This window comes from Netta rufina (assembly GCF_964035555.1).
Source record: "Netta rufina genome assembly, chromosome: 12".
Taxonomy (NCBI): domain Eukaryota; kingdom Metazoa; phylum Chordata; class Aves; order Anseriformes; family Anatidae; genus Netta; species Netta rufina.
The window spans coordinates 20,326,594-20,343,029 of NC_140135.1; the positions used below are offsets into that span (position 1 = coordinate 20,326,594).

A 16,436-nucleotide genomic window follows, 5' to 3' on the forward strand; every position below is an offset into this window, starting at 1 on the left:
GTGGTTCCTGCAGTGAAAATCTGGGATATGGAAAATACTAGCTTGATACGCTTTATTCTGTTCCAATAAAGTACTTTCAGGGAGGACTGGCATGTACAAAGTACATAGTAAGTCTGCTTGAGTTGTATTTGTCTGAAATGTGATGGTGCCATTGGGAAAGGCCCTGGAAGAAGAGCTGAAAAGGTGGCAAGATAGAGGAAAGTCCTTCAGTTCCTTTGTAACCCATATTAAGAACAAGTATCTGAACAAACGTCCTTTAATAGCGATTTCTTGCCAGTCTGAGCATATAAATTAAAAAGAAGCATAGCTGATTTATCTTGCAGCACTTGGAATGCCTAAAAAGGGCAATTTTCATGATGTAGGATGATCTTCGGGGGTGGAAAGTCAGCCAGAAATCTCAGATATGTGTGGACAGTTGTCTCAGAAGTCTGAACTTTCTCAAAGAGAGGCTGGTGTTGGGGCTAACACACAAACCATGGCCAGCTCAGAAATTGCTCCTCAGCCTGATCCCAAAAAGCCAACCAATATGGTCTTGGTGCACCTGCAGCCACAGAGGTAAGCATGAGCTACACCAGCACGGTTATATCTATCTGTGGGTAGCAAGGGTTGCAAAAATCCCTTCAGTCATTGATCATAACATCAGGGTATCATAGTTTTGCAAAAGCCAGGTCTCCCCTGATACCTGCAGGGGCTCTGGAGACAGCAGGTCCCTCGTCAGTGATGCTTTTCCTCCCCACCCAGGGAGATCTGGCAGATGAGTGCCTCAGACCGCGGGCTGAAGAGATGCTGCGGTCGCCTTGGCATGCAAGAGCAGGGCTCCAGGAATGGGTGGCTGTGGGCTGTAAATCAGCCTGACGTGAGCAGGAGATGGCCCGAATGATCTGAACGTGCTGGTAAACAGGAAGGCAACAATCCTCTGCTCTTAGTGTGGGTGACTGGGGGGCAGCCCGTCCGTGGGCACGGCCTCGGGCCTTCTCAGGGGATGGGCAGGGGGAGGGATGCAAGCTACAAGCAGAAAACTAGTGAGAGCCTGAGGCAAGGCCTTAAAGAGCCAAGATATTGGACCACACTCTTAAAAGCAATTAAATAGCTGAAGGCGTTTAGAGCAAACCAGAGGCATTTGATACTGGAACAACTCACTGACCCCAGCAGCCCGAGGTTTGCAATGTGACTTAGAAATGCCCGGGCAAGGGAAAGAAAGAGGAAACGGGCAACGTGCAGTGATAATTAACACCACTAAGAGCACTAAGAGAGAATAATTATTGGAAATGATGTTTCAGGTTAGGACTGGAAATAATAACAAAATTTTAAAAAATTTAAAAAAAAGTGATTACTTGAGAGTAAACATTTTAATAACTTCTTGATAGAGGTCCCAGTTGAGTTTCAGTTCTGCAGAATTTAGATAGAGACCATTAATATATATAACATGTTTCTGTGCTTGAATCTGGTGGGTGAAGTTTGCCAGTTTTTAATGGAGAAATGTCTTTTCCCAGGGCTGCTTCTTCAGTGTACTTCAGGGAATTATCTTGGGAGAAAAATGATTCTGATAGTTTTGCTCTGACTCAGGCAGACAGCTTTATTCTCGAGAACCAGAGCAGCATTTCTGAGGACTGTTTTTATTGCTTTTCAGTATTCACAGTCTGCACTTGCCAAAATATTCTGCCTTGTAAACTGAAGGAAAAGTAAATCCAGGACTGAGTAAACTCTGACATGGTGTCAGGAAACAGCCCCCCCAGTAAAGCTGCATCCTCAGCCCGCCTGCAGCGTGCACAGACTGTGGTTTTACTCCTGTGTCTGTACAGAGACGTCCTGCTGGCTGCTCCAGTCCTGCACCCATCTCAGAAGCAACCAGGAGTGTTACTTCTTGCAGAACTTGATTTGACAGGCATAGCAATAGAAGTGATTTATTTCCTGTGTGTGCTTCATAGCATCAAATACAGCGAAGCATGCTAATGTACCGCTCTCTGTCTCCAGTGTCATCTGTTAAAAATCATCTTCATTAGCTCATTAACTTTACTAATGTTCTTGGATGTTATTAAGGCAGCTTTTGGAGCTTTTGGAGCACTTCTTAATTTCTAATCATAAAGATTTTGTCTGTCCATTGTCCTCTCTTGTCTGCCTGACAATGATTTTTGAATGTGAACAGAACTACAATTGATAAATACATTAATTCTGTACAACCACAGGGAAAGAATACGAAAACGCAAAAGCTGAAAGTGCATTTCAAAATATTGACTATTACAAGAAATAATGAAGAGAAAAAAAAAAAAAACATAGTTTTTGGAAGTATATTTCAACACTGGTTTGACAAGAAATGATTAGTCATAAATCGACAAGAGCCTGTGATTAAGCATTTTAACAATGGGATTAGATCAGTATGAATACAGTGATTAGTGGAAATATCTGGATACTAAAAATGTTGGTGAATGAAAAATAATATTGGTCTATACCAGCAAAGTCGTGTGAGGTTTGTAACTAATTCACCTCAGGGGCAAAGTGACTTGGTATCTAATGGGATGAGTCGAGGCCCTCCACTCCGAAAGTATGGGAAATCTCCTGACCAAGCCAAGGAAGAGTCCCGGTGGTTCAGGTGTGGTTGTGACATTTTGCTTGCATGGTCTGCAGAGGATGAGCTGAGGATGTGTGCAGGTCTTATGCTCGGTTGGAAGAAGGATGCTCCTCGCCACAGCAAGACGTGATGTTTAGGTCAATGGGAAGCTGTCTGATGGTGTCTATCCAGGTAGAGAGTCTGTCCATGGTGTGAAATTAATGTGTAAAAGATTCTCGATGGGCACTTTTTCAGGCTGCAGCTGTCGGTCCCAGGACCAGGCATGTAACAGCCAGGACGTAATGTGGTCGCCTCTGCTTTTTTGCTTTAGATAAGCCCTGCAGCTGAAAGGCATCATTTTAAGTGTTTTTCCTTTTTCCTTTCTGTGGCTCCCATTTACCATGAAGGCTCGCATCGCACCACTGTCATGTGGTTGTGCCCCACGGAACATTCCCAGCACACCCATGGAGTGGGAGCAGCCCACCACTGCTGCCCTCTGTGCCTCCCCAGCACCGATGTAAGAGATTGGTAAGATTTATTCCTTGTGGGTGGGCATCAAAATGCACGTCACTTTTCAGCTAATCTAGAGCAAATCCGTGTTGATGAAAACTGCGACTGCCCATTGGCAAGGGCTCGTTTTAGCCTACGGTAAAATTGCCTGGTTTTAAGTTAGAAGAAGATCAGCAGAGAACAAGACTTTTCACCATGGACTTAGTTATTCATGGAGCTGAGCAAGGAGGGAGGATGAGGAAAGGCAAAGTGTGATCCTCTGCAGTCCGTTTATTTCCTTTTTTAGGGAGATTCTGAAATCTACAAAAATATGGCTTGTATGATAGTTCACTCGGTAAAACTTTTAAACCAAATTTTAATCCTGCAGAGAGTGGCAAGGCACAAAGAAATTGAATTGTGGCAGAAAGAGTCACATCCTTCTCTGGTGAGGGTTGTTTGTTTGTTTTTTTTTTTACTAACTAAAAAAAAGAGCCCTGGCTTCTCAGCACATCAGATAAGAACACCACAAGGAGCATCGTGTTGTGTAACTGAGGGGCTCAGGTCGCAGCCTGGGGAAGGCACGCACCAGGAGCTCGTGGCAGGGCTGAGCAGGGCTCATTGCCAGGGGACTGAGACCACGTCAAATGAAATCCACAAGGAGAGCGTAAGGCAGACATACGGGAAGATCTGCAGCAGTGGGTAACAACCAAATCAGAGCAAAAGCAGATCCTTGTGGTGCTGCACAGCTCATCTCTCTGACCAAGAATGTGAATTATTTTCAGCCAGTTCCACCAGTGACATCCAGGAGATGAGAAGAGGTAACTATTAAGGCCCAAGCTGCTACTATTTCATGAAACTTCCCTAGGATATCTTCCATGATAAGTAATCAAACAGCTGCTCTAGAAGCAGAAATACAGAAGTGTTATAGATGGACACCAGTTAGCTGCAAGACCATCTTTTAATTAATTCCTGCACTATATGTCCCTTTATCTGAATCTCAGATCAAAACAAACAGCCTACATAACTATGTCATCATTTTTCAGAGGCTTTTCTTTTTAATTTTTCCTTTTAAACAAGAAAAAAAAAGGTTGAGCGCTTGAATGTTCAAAGAACGGAAATTTCTAATATCATTTCCCCTGGTGATTTTAACAAAATTACTTTGCATATCTGTTTATCTGCGCTCATCTTTCTCATGTTGGGTGTCTCAATTTCTGTTGACTTAAATTCTAAAAATGCAATCACATATCCTCGCATTAGTTGAGACAAAATATTTATCTGTTGCTATGTTTCCATTAAATACCACCGTATATTTTGATTCAAAGCTGATTGTTTCAGTCCTTTTCTGCTTGGGTTGGCTTGAGCTCCCCTGATAGCTTCACCCGTCGACAAACCCCTTTGCACGTGTCCATCAGCAGGCTCGGAGGTGTGTGCTTGACCATCAGCACGGCTTGCAGCCTGCTTCTCCATTCCCCTGGACCTTCAGTGGGCTTTTGAAAGGCAGATTATTTTGGACCGGTCGATATTTTTCCTAAGAAAAGCCTCTGCTGCAAGCCAACCGAAATTGAAGCCAGATGGCAGGGCCTAAAATGTCATTCAAATGTGAACTGATGAACACGGTCTCTGGGACTCTGTGGTAATTTACTTGACTTGTAGTGTGTCATGGGTAATTATCTGGCCATCTTCAAATACGTAACAATAGCGTATATCAATAGAAGTACGAGATAAATACAGTTTTCATTATGTGTGAAGTGCCTCTTATCAATGTTAAGATTTAATAATGCTCATAAATTTGCCTTTTGAATTATAGTTTTTAAAATTTGCAAGTGAGGCAAGCCCAAAAAGATTCTTGGTGCCAAAAATTCACTTATTTTTATGCTGTTTTTAACATTCCCTTTCCAAAAAGGGAAAGCCAAATTGCATGTACTATTTCTGGCTTTTTGGATTACTTTCTAAAATAAGAGTAAAGCAAAATTTCCCCATGAGATCTGTTTTCCAGCGTACAGTTGAATTTCCCAGGGATCAGTCTGTTTTCTCACCTTTCTGAGCAAAACAATTCCGGTAGTTCATGTAATCTGAAAACTCTGCTATTGAAAAATGAACATCAGAGGATTCCCGTCACCTCAACATTGCAGGTGAGAAAAAGTATAATAAAAAATCTCTGACAGACTATTTTATTCTTAAAAGTTTGCATGTTAAAATAACTTTTTTCACAGAATAAATAAATAAATAAATAAAAATAAAAAGTTCAGAAGCAATAACTCTAATGACCCTACCTGAAACAAAACTAGCAAATCAAAGCACAACTTTCTGTCAGTTTGAAAGTAAATGATAATTAAATTTACCTGGGCAGACCTCCACTAACCCAGACTACAAAGCCTAAATCGCTGCTGACCTGCAGAGACTCTGACACCCAGCTCCACACTATGGGGCAGTAAGTGCACCTTAGGTCTGTTCCATTCTGGAGGGGAAAAAAAATAAAAAATTAAATGCTAGAATATTTTTTGGGGCAGATCTGTGTATAATTGAAATTTTGCATTAGTTCTGGCAAAGCCAGGAGAATTAAAATAATTTCCCAGCTCCTGACAAGCCAACAGAAACACTTCCTGCTGCTTTTGCATGCAACCATCATTCACAAATGAGTGCTGAATAGTTATCGTTTCGTGAATGGTATGTCTGCAGTGTGACTTGGGGAATGATGGAGACACTGCTTAGAGAAAACTATCTCCCCCATCTACTAAAGCACTCACTCGCTGCATGTGCAAAACAGGAAGAGGAAGTAGCAATTGGCTCTGCCAGGACAGCTGCTCTTCAAAGCGTGGCTATTCCGTTTGTTACAGGTTGACAAATTGGAACCATTACGAAAAAAAAAAAAAAAAGAAAGAAAAAAGGCACAAAATGCAATGAACAAACAAAAAGGAAACCCTCTTTTTCAAACGTGCAGTCCAAGAGTCTTCGTGCCTCCTGTAAGTTCCCACCTTGTCGAGGTGGTTAACCACACAAAGGGCTTGGGGCACTACCTGCGAGATGCCGCCACCTGCCATCAAAGGCAGTGAGACTCGGAGGCATTTGGCACAGAGAAAGCCTTCTGGTTTGCATTTTGAATGGAAACCGTGTGAACCCTGTCGTCGTCAATGAAGCAGAAATAGCCTTCTTCCCTGGCTTCCCCTTCTGCCATTCCGCCGAGCAGCCAGACATCCCCATCCCTGCCTCCTTCTGAGAAGAGCTTCGCGTGCACAAAGTAGTAACACAATTCTCCAAATATTTAGGTTAACAATGATGGGATTCTCTGAATGCTGTCCTTGCGGTTCTTGCTGACTGTAATTTATTTTATTTGCCTCGGGAAAGCCCACAAGGATCTTGGAGCAAGTGCATTATTCCAAAAAACATGTTAACTACAGGCAGTGCTGAAGTCATCCTATTGTCTTGGCTTTGCCTACTCTCGGCCCTCTTTCTATGAACAAGTGGTTAAAAAAGCTTTTATTTGCAATAGGATACAATCAGCAGCTTCATGATCTGAGTCACATTCTATCGGGTCTAGCCCCAGTAAGAGATGGTCCCCAGGAGAAACAAGTCCAAAGCGGAGTGGAGCTTGGTGCCCTCTTTGTGCAAGATTCAGAGAGAAGTCACTGCTTTTGGGAAGTCCCAGGGGAGGAAAGAAGCTGCTAAAAAGATTTTTGCTTTATCACAAAATACTGTCTTTCCAATTTCTCCTTCTTAAATAGCCAGTGTGAAAACAGTTTCCAAAGCTGAAGAGCTTTTCAAGCAGGCTGCAAACTATTTACTATCTGACATTTTTTGTAAAATAATCAAGGGCTGAGCATCTTCGTTGCGATGCTGGGAAGGAGTCTGGTGCCTGTCCAGAGCTGGGAGCATTCAGGGTCCAGGAGGAGAAGGCGAGGTGGGTACAGTTTGTGCCAAGTGCCAGCTCACCTTGACCCCGAGGTGTGACTGGGCTGCTCCTGCATCAGGATGTTCTCAGGACAGATGCACAAAGCCCGTACCCCTCAGTTTTGCCTGATCCCACAGCCCTGTGAAGATGGACTGTGTAAATTTCTGTTGTTGTTAATTAATAGTCATCGTTATATCAGTAAAAATCTTTCCCACAGGTAAAATTTGTCATATCTAGGCAAGTCCTTTGGGTGAAATACTGACAGAGCTGATTCCCCAGATGCAGCCACCACTTGCACAGAGATCCACTGACTTTAGAAGAAACGCGAGCACTTAGCCTCACCAAGGCTGCTGGGAACGTCTGCAGCATCACTCGGCTCTCCAAAATGCTCCGAGGCCAGAATCCATATTGTCACTTAGTTGGATCAAACATCCATCGACTTTGAAGGAGAGCTAAGAAATCACCTTATGCCACGTTAGCAGTGAAATGACAGGGTATAACTACCATTGTTCATCCCGACTCCTGCAGTGCCACCCTCCTTCCCTCGCTGACCTCTGTCCCTCTCCCAAAATGCCCTACGACTCTCTTCCCTCCTATCTCCAACCTTCCAGTTCCTGAAAGGAAGGGAGAAAAAAGAAAAGGAGATCAAAGAGAAAAATAAAAAAAAATAAAAAAAAATATAAAAAAAAATAAAAGGAGAAGAAATAGCAAAAACTGAGTAGTAAAAAGCAGAAGGAATAGCAAAAAGAAGTAGCAAGAAAAGCAGAAGGAATGGCAGAGCGGAGTAATACCAAACTACGCACCACAACCAAAGCAAGCTACAGAAGTGGCTTCGCAGCAGGAGACAGCAGGCGATGGGTCGCCTCGCCTTGGAGGCTCTGGGACCTCCGTCCTGGGACGTGCCCAAGAGCAGGTGGGACACAGCCCCGAGCACGCTGGCCTGACACGGCTGGAGCAGAAAGTTGGACTGGAGACCTCCCTGGATTCCCTCCAACCTGAATTATCTCGTGGTCTCGTGGTTTGGGCTTTCCAGTGCCCGAGGAAGGCAGGGAAGGCTGTGGGGGAGGCGAGCCTCCTGCTCACCCCCTCGGTGTGGTGCGGACGAGGAGTGCCTTCCTGCAGTGTCCTGGCCTGCCCTGGGCGTGCACAGCCAGAGGTGCCAAGGACCCACAGCAAACATGCAAATCTCTGATTCAACAGCAGGAAATCCTTCTGGGACGTGTCGGGGGGAAGAGATACAAGCAGAAAAATGAGAAGGAGATGTGGCATCGCGGCTGGGGGAAGTGGGCACAGCTGCAGGGCTTGGTGCTGCAGTGTCCAGGCAGGGATGGGTCTCTAATTCCAGCACCAGGTGGACGAGGGCTTTGCCTTTTCCATCAGCCCACCTGCAAGCTTCTGATTTTGCTACGTGAAGTAAAACGGTGAAGAATGGAGAATACGAGCACGGTGAATAGCAGCGTGCAGTGATGGAGTGCGGTGGCACTTAAACACCCGAGTACAAAACCGAAACTTGCCGTTTGCAGCTCGCAGGAGGCAAGGAGCTGGCGGAAAGCTGGGAGCAGTGCTGGAACCGAGCTTCAGCGTGGAAACAGCAGGGGCTGGTGCTGACCCACGCGTGGGGGCAGCGGGGGCTGCAAGTCCCTGCTCAGCCCCCGCTCACCTTCCTCCCCATCGCTCCCCATCCCAAATGCCACCCGTGCCAGGCTCGCAGCAAACCCTAGAGCAGCAAGGTTTCCTTCCCATGCCGAGCACGGCTAAATTAGGGTGGGAAGCCCTTTGAGCAGGAAAGGGCAGGAGCCGTCCTGGGGACCCCAGCGAGGGGACACACAGGCAGGGAGGGGTTCCCCATGGAGGTGTCAGGGGAACAGGTAGACCTGGAGGGATGCGATTGCTGAGAGCAGGGGGCAGCTTGTATGGGATTGCTTGGTCTTTGTCCGTTTTTTATGCCTGTGATTTTTGAAGGGAATCCTTAATTCCGGGGAAGCAATTTACCCGATGCTTCATTTCCCACGAGAGGCTGCAGCTCGCTGTTAAACCGGTGACATTAATACCAGCGGACCTTGGGGATCTCATGGATGAAAACCATCCTCCCGGGTCCCAGCTGGCTTTCGGAGCCCTTCCTGGGCTCCAGGGGGGGGGGGGGAAGGCGGCGGGGAGCGGGGCCGGGCTCCTCCCCGGGGCGGGGGGGGGCCGGGGCCGGGCTCGCCCCGCTTGAAGGGCGGCCGCGGGGCAGCGCAGGGCGGCGGAGCCGAGCGGAGCCGGGCGGCGGTGAGCGGGGCTGGGGGGGCTCCGGTGGGCCAGGGGGTCCCGGGGGCTGCCGGCACCGGAGCTACACCGGGGGGGGCGAGGGTCGGTGGGGTGAGATGGGGGCTGCAGGGGACGGGGGGCTGCTTTGGGAGGTGCCCCCCGTGCGGGGATGGGGTCGTTTTGTTGTTTTTTTGGGGGGGGTCGTTTTTGGGGTTGCAGCAGCCCCTGGGCTGTGTGCAGGAGGGAAATATTGATTGGGAAATAGCCGCGGGGAGGTGAGCGCTTCGGTGACCTGCTGCTGTGCTAAAGCTGTGAATGGGTATTTGTCTGCACAGCGAGATGCAAACCCGACCCGGAGGCTCAGCTGGGGGTGCTTTTCGGTTTTAGGAGTGCTTCTAGGTGTCCCCTAGCAGCCCACAGCGGTGCTGTAATCCTGAATTTTAAGTCAGGTTAGGCAGACGCTCCAAATGGTGTTGGGGAGTGCGATCCGCAGCAGGGCTGCTTGCGCTCTGCAGCCTCCAGGAGCAGCTCCTGCGAGACTCAGCTTTAGTCCCCGGAGGAAGTAAAAGTTCATCAAGCAGCTCGGCCCCGCTGAAGGAGTGATCACAAATGTGGCACGGAGATTATATAAGACGGTTCATCTAAGGAGCAGATGGTGGCAGAGATCTCCTGATTATCGCTCAGACGGCAGGGCTGTGCCGGCAGCCCCAGGGGCGGCTGCTGCCAGCCCATACTTTTGCAGGCATCAGCCCCGGTGCTGTCCTGGCAGGCAGGGGGGACCTGACCCTAAAAGTGCCCTGGGGAGACCCAGGTCTCTCGCTGCCCGGCTCCCCCGGTGCTCCTCTGCGTTTCCTAGCAGGGCTCTCCCCCCCTCTCTGAGCTTTGTGTGACACTTGCAGGGATGGGAAACGGCTCGGTTTATCCACTGGGTTGTCCACGCAGCCTGCTTTGTCCCATTTTCTGCTCATTCTTCAAAATAATCTTAACTGTGTGGAGATGAAAAACCTGTAAAGTGCAAAAAGATCACCCCAGCCTCTTAATCTCAAATATCTTGAATAGTTTTCTGTGTCTGAGAAAGAACTGATATGTGATGCCTCAGTAAGTGCAGAGATTTTATCTATATGGGTTTTCATGAGCTAATTGAGGCTAATGTGTTCCTGCAGTGCACAGCACAGCAGGGTTTTGCTCGGCGGGTCTGCTTCCTAGGCATTAAAGCAGGGCAAGGGCAGTGGCAGTAAGAGCTTGAATACCTGTCCAGATGATCCTGGCAGATGAAAACATGCAATAGGGATCGTGCAGCTTTTTTTTTTCAGAGAATAAACTACCTGCCACTCCCAAATAATTGGTTAAAATTACACAAATGTTACCGCAAACTTAATTTCAGCCCTATCTTGGAGATTTTAAAAAACGATTGGAGTGATGCTCTTGTCATAACCTGAGCCCCAAGCCTCCCAGGCAAGGGAGGATGGCAGAGATCTGGGCTGAGGTCTGAATCCTGCCACCGCCACACCGGGCTGTGAGAGTTCAGGGAGGAGAGGCTGCAAACTGGCTGCCTCTCAGATTAACGGGTCCTTCGTAATGAGCACTGCCAGATAAACTTCGTCTATGCAATCTAAGGTGAACTGTGAATGATGAGGTGTAATGATCTGTGACTTCTGACAGAGCTGCACTGAGCCTTGGCTGCCTCTTCTGCCCAAACACCTTTGTGCAGCTGCATGGTCGCTCACTTGTGTCCCCATAAGTGTCCACGAACAGACCAAGGGGAAAAAAAATGTGCTCTCTTGTGCCAGATTTTGCCTCTGCTCCCATCTCTGCAACCTTGCTGGCATTTTTGAGCTTTAATGTGTTTTGCATGTTGGAGATAATCAGAGGATTGTTTTAAGTGCATCATCTCCCAGATAGCTGAAACCTGTCTGAAAGCTGGAAGCCTCAAGCACCCCAGAGTGGTTCTGAATTCCCAGAGTATCCCAGGGAGAGGGGGAGAGGCTGAGGGCATCCATCTGCACTAATGCTGCCTGGCTATTTTCAAGGATGAAAATACGTACCACTGAAAATCAGTTTTGAGCACAGACATAGTGTGGGTTCTCCTAAGTGATATTGTCCTGGCTGTTGTCTTCATTGTTTTTCTTCAAGTCATGGTATTTCGGTCGGCAGGTGTCTCGCAGTGCTGATCACTGGGGTTTTAGATGTCTCCGGCTGAAAGTGAGGTTGTGTGTCTGAGACATCAGAAATTGGAAAGGAATGGGAAAATTACGCAGGGGTGAAACACCTCTTGCTCCCTCTTGCTGTACTTTAAGACACCCCAAGTTAAGAACGCCTTGTTTCGCTGTGCCCAAATGAATATCTGAAGGAAATGGTAAAATTTTCACAAAAGAATGGCTGAGACCATTTGAAAACAGAACCCTGGCTGCACAGTTGGCAGAGCTGACTGCTGGGGAGCCCCAGTCCTGCTAATGGCTGTTGGAGCAATGTGAAAAGCAAACCCAAGAAGAATCCCAAGGGTACTGATGTCTGCAGACCAAGCAGGCTGTCCTGCCTTTAGAAGCAAGGAGCCTTGCCACAGCCCCCTGCTCTGCACGCCAGTGAGCCCTGGTGTGTCCTGGCTGCCACTGATCATCTGTGTTTGTCAGATGTAACAGGCAATGCCTTTTCCAAAGCCAATAACTACACTTACTCATTACCGTAGCAAGTTTTAAAAATAGTGCTACCTGTGAGCAGAGGAGAGCAATGCAGAATCTGGGGAGCTGACAAGCATCTCTTATCAGAAAGTGCCGTGGCCACCTTTGTTGCCCCTTTCTGCTGTTTTTCTGCTGCTTTAGTTTGCAGGCAGTTGGAACCTCTCGGTATTTTGGTGGAAGGAGGATGCAGCCAGTACTGAGGACATATGAAAATGTGACACCCACCTTTATGCCACCAGCTGTAGGTGCCAGCTGTGGAGCAGCAGCTGTGCTGGATCATTATAATTATGTGTAATTAATTGTGTAACGTTGGTCTGTGCAGAGCCACATCCATTCCTAGCTGTTCTGTCCTTTAAGAGAGAGATGATAGGTCTTTTCTCCTATTTCATAATATTTTATTTTTGTGTGCTGCTCTAACATAACTGACTCCAACTGTAATACAGCTAACTCTAATATAATGATGTGACTGATTTTTTTCATCTATAGGCCTGAAATTCATTGCCAGCCAGCCAGTGCCTCCCCCCGAAAAGATGACCGCGCTCTTCGACAACTTGTCGTGCCATCACTCCATTGACGACTTCCGAAACCGCGTGTACTCCACGCTGTACTCCATGATCAGCATCATGGGCTTCGTCGGCAACGGCGTGGTGCTGTACGTCCTCATAAGGACGTACCGGCAGAAGACGGCCTTCCAGGTGTACATGCTCAACCTCGCCGTGTCCGACTTCCTCTGCGTGTGCACCCTGCCCCTGCGCGTGGTCTACTACGTCCACAAGGGGAACTGGTTCTTCAGTGACTTCCTCTGCAGGGTCAGTTCCTACGCCTTGTATGTCAACCTGTACTGCAGCATTTTCTTCATGACTGCAATGAGCTTCTTCCGCTGCATAGCCATCGTTTTTCCAGTCCAGAACATCAATTTGGTCACGGAGAAAAAGGCGAAATTTGTGTGTGTCGGCATCTGGATTTTTGTTACCCTGACAAGCGCTCCTTTCCTGCAAAATGGGACCTATCAACATGGCAACAAGACCAAGTGCTTCGAACCCCCAGAAGACTCTAACAAGACAAAGCTGGTTGTGATCCTGGATTTTATTGCCCTCTTTTTGGGTTTCGTTTTTCCCTTTATTGTCATAACCATCTGCTACACCATGATCATAAGGACCCTGCTGAAAAATTCCTTGAAGAAGAACCAGGCCAACCGCAAGAAGGCCATCTGGATGATCATCATCGTGACAGCCACCTTCCTGGTCAGCTTCACCCCCTACCACATCCTGCGGACCGTGCACCTCCACGTGCTGCGGCTGAAGAGCGCCAGCTGCGAGGACACCGTGTACCTCCAGAAGTCGGTGGTGGTGACGCTCCCCTTGGCCGCTTCCAACTGCTGCTTCGACCCACTTCTCTACTTCTTCTCGGGGGGCAACTTTCGGAAGAGGCTGACCACATTCAGGAAGGCTTCCTCCTCCAGCATTACACAAGCCTTCAGGAAAAAGTTCTCCATAAAAGAGAAGGATGATGAACCCTTCGGGGAAAGCCAAAGGGAGAACGGGAACGCCTCCATGGCCACGTCGTAGAAGGGCGACGCCTTCGGGTAGGATCTCAGATGGGCAATGGTGATCTCAAAACTGTTCCAGGAGACACAATCAAGGCCCACAGGCCTTTTTCACGATTATATTTGTAGTAATAACGGTGGACAGTCTCTGATTTATGCTGTTCTGCTGCAGTGCGGTGGAGCTGATGACCCCTGCGCCGCTGCTTGGGCACGCGCAGCCACCTCACATGGAGGAGGCACCGGCCAGCAGCAGTAAACTGTTGATCCGATGATAAGTTCATGTAAACACACTTTTCAAAGCCTGTATCATGTTTGGAAATTCGCTTCGTTTCACAAGTCTGCAAAGAGCGCTAATTCTCTGAGTCAGTGGGAAATGTAAACACAACATTTGCTGGACGCCGCACACGGGAGCTGCTGACACATGAGGAGGGCAGAGTTTTCATTGAATCTTCAAACAGACGCTAAATTATTTACACAGCAGAGGTCAAGATAATTCCTGCCCTGCTCCCAGCTGCTTCGGCTTTGGACTTCAGGTTTCAAAGAGAAGTACATGTGTGAGGCTTGCAGGATGGGTGCCTGGGTCTGTGAGCCCAGCAGTCCCACCCGGACAAGCAGCACCCTGGGCACGCTCTGGTTTGCAGCAGATCTGCAAGGGGGTTGAGCAGCGGGGTGTGCAGCCAAGCTCCTTGGCAGAATTGGCTGCGATGTTAGGCTTGGATACATCTCCTGTGCCTCGGCTGTGCCTCGCTGCTGCTGAGCAGGGGCTGTTTCTGCAAGGCTCCAGTGAAGGCAGCCGAGGCAGCACGTTTCTGTGTTGCTGCACCCCCTTGGGCTCTGCCTGGGGGGAGAGCATCTCTGAATCCCTAGAAAAATGCTCTTTGTGGGAGTAGCTTTAAAATTATGGTAGCCTAACATGCGTTTGAAATTTATTTCAATGGGACTGGTACTGTAAGTGATAGCTGCAGGATGCAGGTTATCACTCCAATTCTTCAGGAGTTTTACCTAAAAATAGCCTATTACTATTTAATATTTTTTTTTTCCTTTTGGAAATATTGACTAAGTTAAAAAAAAAAAAAGTAGAAATCATACTTTAAAAATAGCCAAATATGACTGAAAGGTGGTCCCATTCAGGAGTGTTCATCTTGCTGACACCGTGCAGAAGAGATGCAAGCCAAGGCACTTGGAGGGATCTGAGGAGACAAGGACATGAAGAGCCTGAGTGCCGGGTGTCAGTCAGGAGCCCAGATGAGGCTTGACATGGTGTCAGCTTGAGTACGGTGTGATGAAAAACCAGATAGGACTCGGTTTCATTTGTAATGAGAAATTTCCAAATCCTGTCCATAAGGAAGCATTCCTGTGGCTTTCCAGTAAATCCACTGTAAGTGAAGCCAGTTCTGCCTTTCTTTTAGTGGAGCAAAGTTCAGCCCAGGATGCGTGATACGTGAGGACAGAAATAGTGTCTTAATCCTAGCAGAATTCTGTAGCTGGAAAACATGGCTCATAACAAATAGGAAATATGTTTTAGTGTTGTGGCATTTGTGAAGCTCCTTGATGTCTTAAATAAAGCAAATTGTTTTAATACTGTAAAATAAGAGTGAGCAGAAGGGTTTGGACTGGGAAAGGAGGGGGCTGCTTGAGATTATTGTTACACCTACAGAGAGGAGTAGGTGTTTGCTCTGCACACCACAGACTGCAAATCCCCGGGTCTGCAAAAGACATTTGAAAAAAAAAGAAAATTCACCTGCAGAGCAATTCATGGATGGGAAGTTTCAACAAGACCAGAAACATCTTCAGAAAATGTTCAAGATCTACAAAACGTGAAACAGTTTGTGTGCAGGAGCTACAGCTCCCCCGAACCCCCCTGGAGGGCACAGCTCCCACTGCACTGGTGGAGCCACAGACTGCTGGGGGAGACCCACATCGGCAAACACTTCTGTTTTAAGGGCAGCACCGAGCACGACAGCTGGGTCCCAAATCCCTGAAGGCATTGTGTAACTGTGAATAGAAATCACCGTGATAAACTGAGTTTTGGAATATGTAGAAATAACATGTACCTTCGCCAGTTTTAAAGTATTGTGTACAGTAAAGCTATATATATATATGTTGCAAAGCATTTTTGTTATGCCAGAGATCTTTTTTTTTCATTGTTTTTATTTTTTTATGAAACAACGAGTATGACCAGAGAAATGACAGTGTTGGTTGTTGGCTTTTTTGTTTGTTTTTGTATAATAAGAAAGACTGTACTTTAAAGAGGGCTGCTGAAAATTAAATGGAAATGTTGCAAGTTAAACTTGAAGAACTTCTGTTTTCCGTGTCTCGTTTTAAACCCGCTGCATGCAGATCCTTCTCCCCTACAGAAGGTTTCTATCAGTTCACAGCACTAGGGAGCAATATTCCCACAATAATCATTAGCAATGATGCAATAAAGCCGTAGCAGCACAGAAGCTGGTGGAGCAGTGCCTGGAGCCTGCTGAGAAGCTGGGGGCTCGTGGCCCCGGCTGTCGGGGTGCTGGAACCACAGGAGGGAAGCGATGCTTTGGTGAGGACGATGTAGCTGGGAGCCTGGCATGTTTCTGTGCAAAAAAAGCCCAGTGAGAAGGATGTTTTCGGTTTAGGATTTCCCAGTGTACGTGCCAGCTCTGGCAGCTCGTCCCGTTAAGGGGGCAGCTTTGCTCTGGGAGAGATGCGCGGCCGCTGTCCTCTGCTGCCCATGGCCCAGGCACCAGTGGTGGAACTGGGAAGAGCAACTGGAGCTGAGCCATCCCGTTCCGGGGTCCGGGTCAGAAATGCCTGTGAAGGGAAAGTGCGGTGGTGAGCTTCTTGCTTGAAACTGGACTTTTTTTTTCTGTTGCATATGCTGCAATTCGTGGAGCAATAGTGTCACCTAGTGCTTCGTCATCCCTGCGGCTGCTGCCTGCTGCCTCATGCGGTTTCCCTTTGGTTCTGACACGCAAGGCAGCTCCTCACCTGTCTGGCTGCCTCTGTTCCTGTTTTCCTCTGGTGTTAATCATCTTCAGTTCCCCCCTTCCCACCCATTCC

General features: G+C 47.6%; 1 protein-coding gene across 1 annotated transcript; it reads left to right on the forward strand.

Moving 5' to 3' along the window:
- Positions 1-12,381: 12,381 nt before the first annotated feature.
- CYSLTR1 (cysteinyl leukotriene receptor 1) lies at positions 12,382-13,419 on the forward strand (the record flags this gene model as incomplete). The annotated part of the gene is made up of 1 exon (XM_084294365.1): positions 12,382-13,419. One exon carries the CDS (start codon positions 12,382-12,384, stop codon positions 13,417-13,419), a length of 1,038 nt encoding a protein of 345 aa, XP_084150491.1.
- Between the last annotated feature and the right edge of the window lie 3,017 nt (positions 13,420-16,436).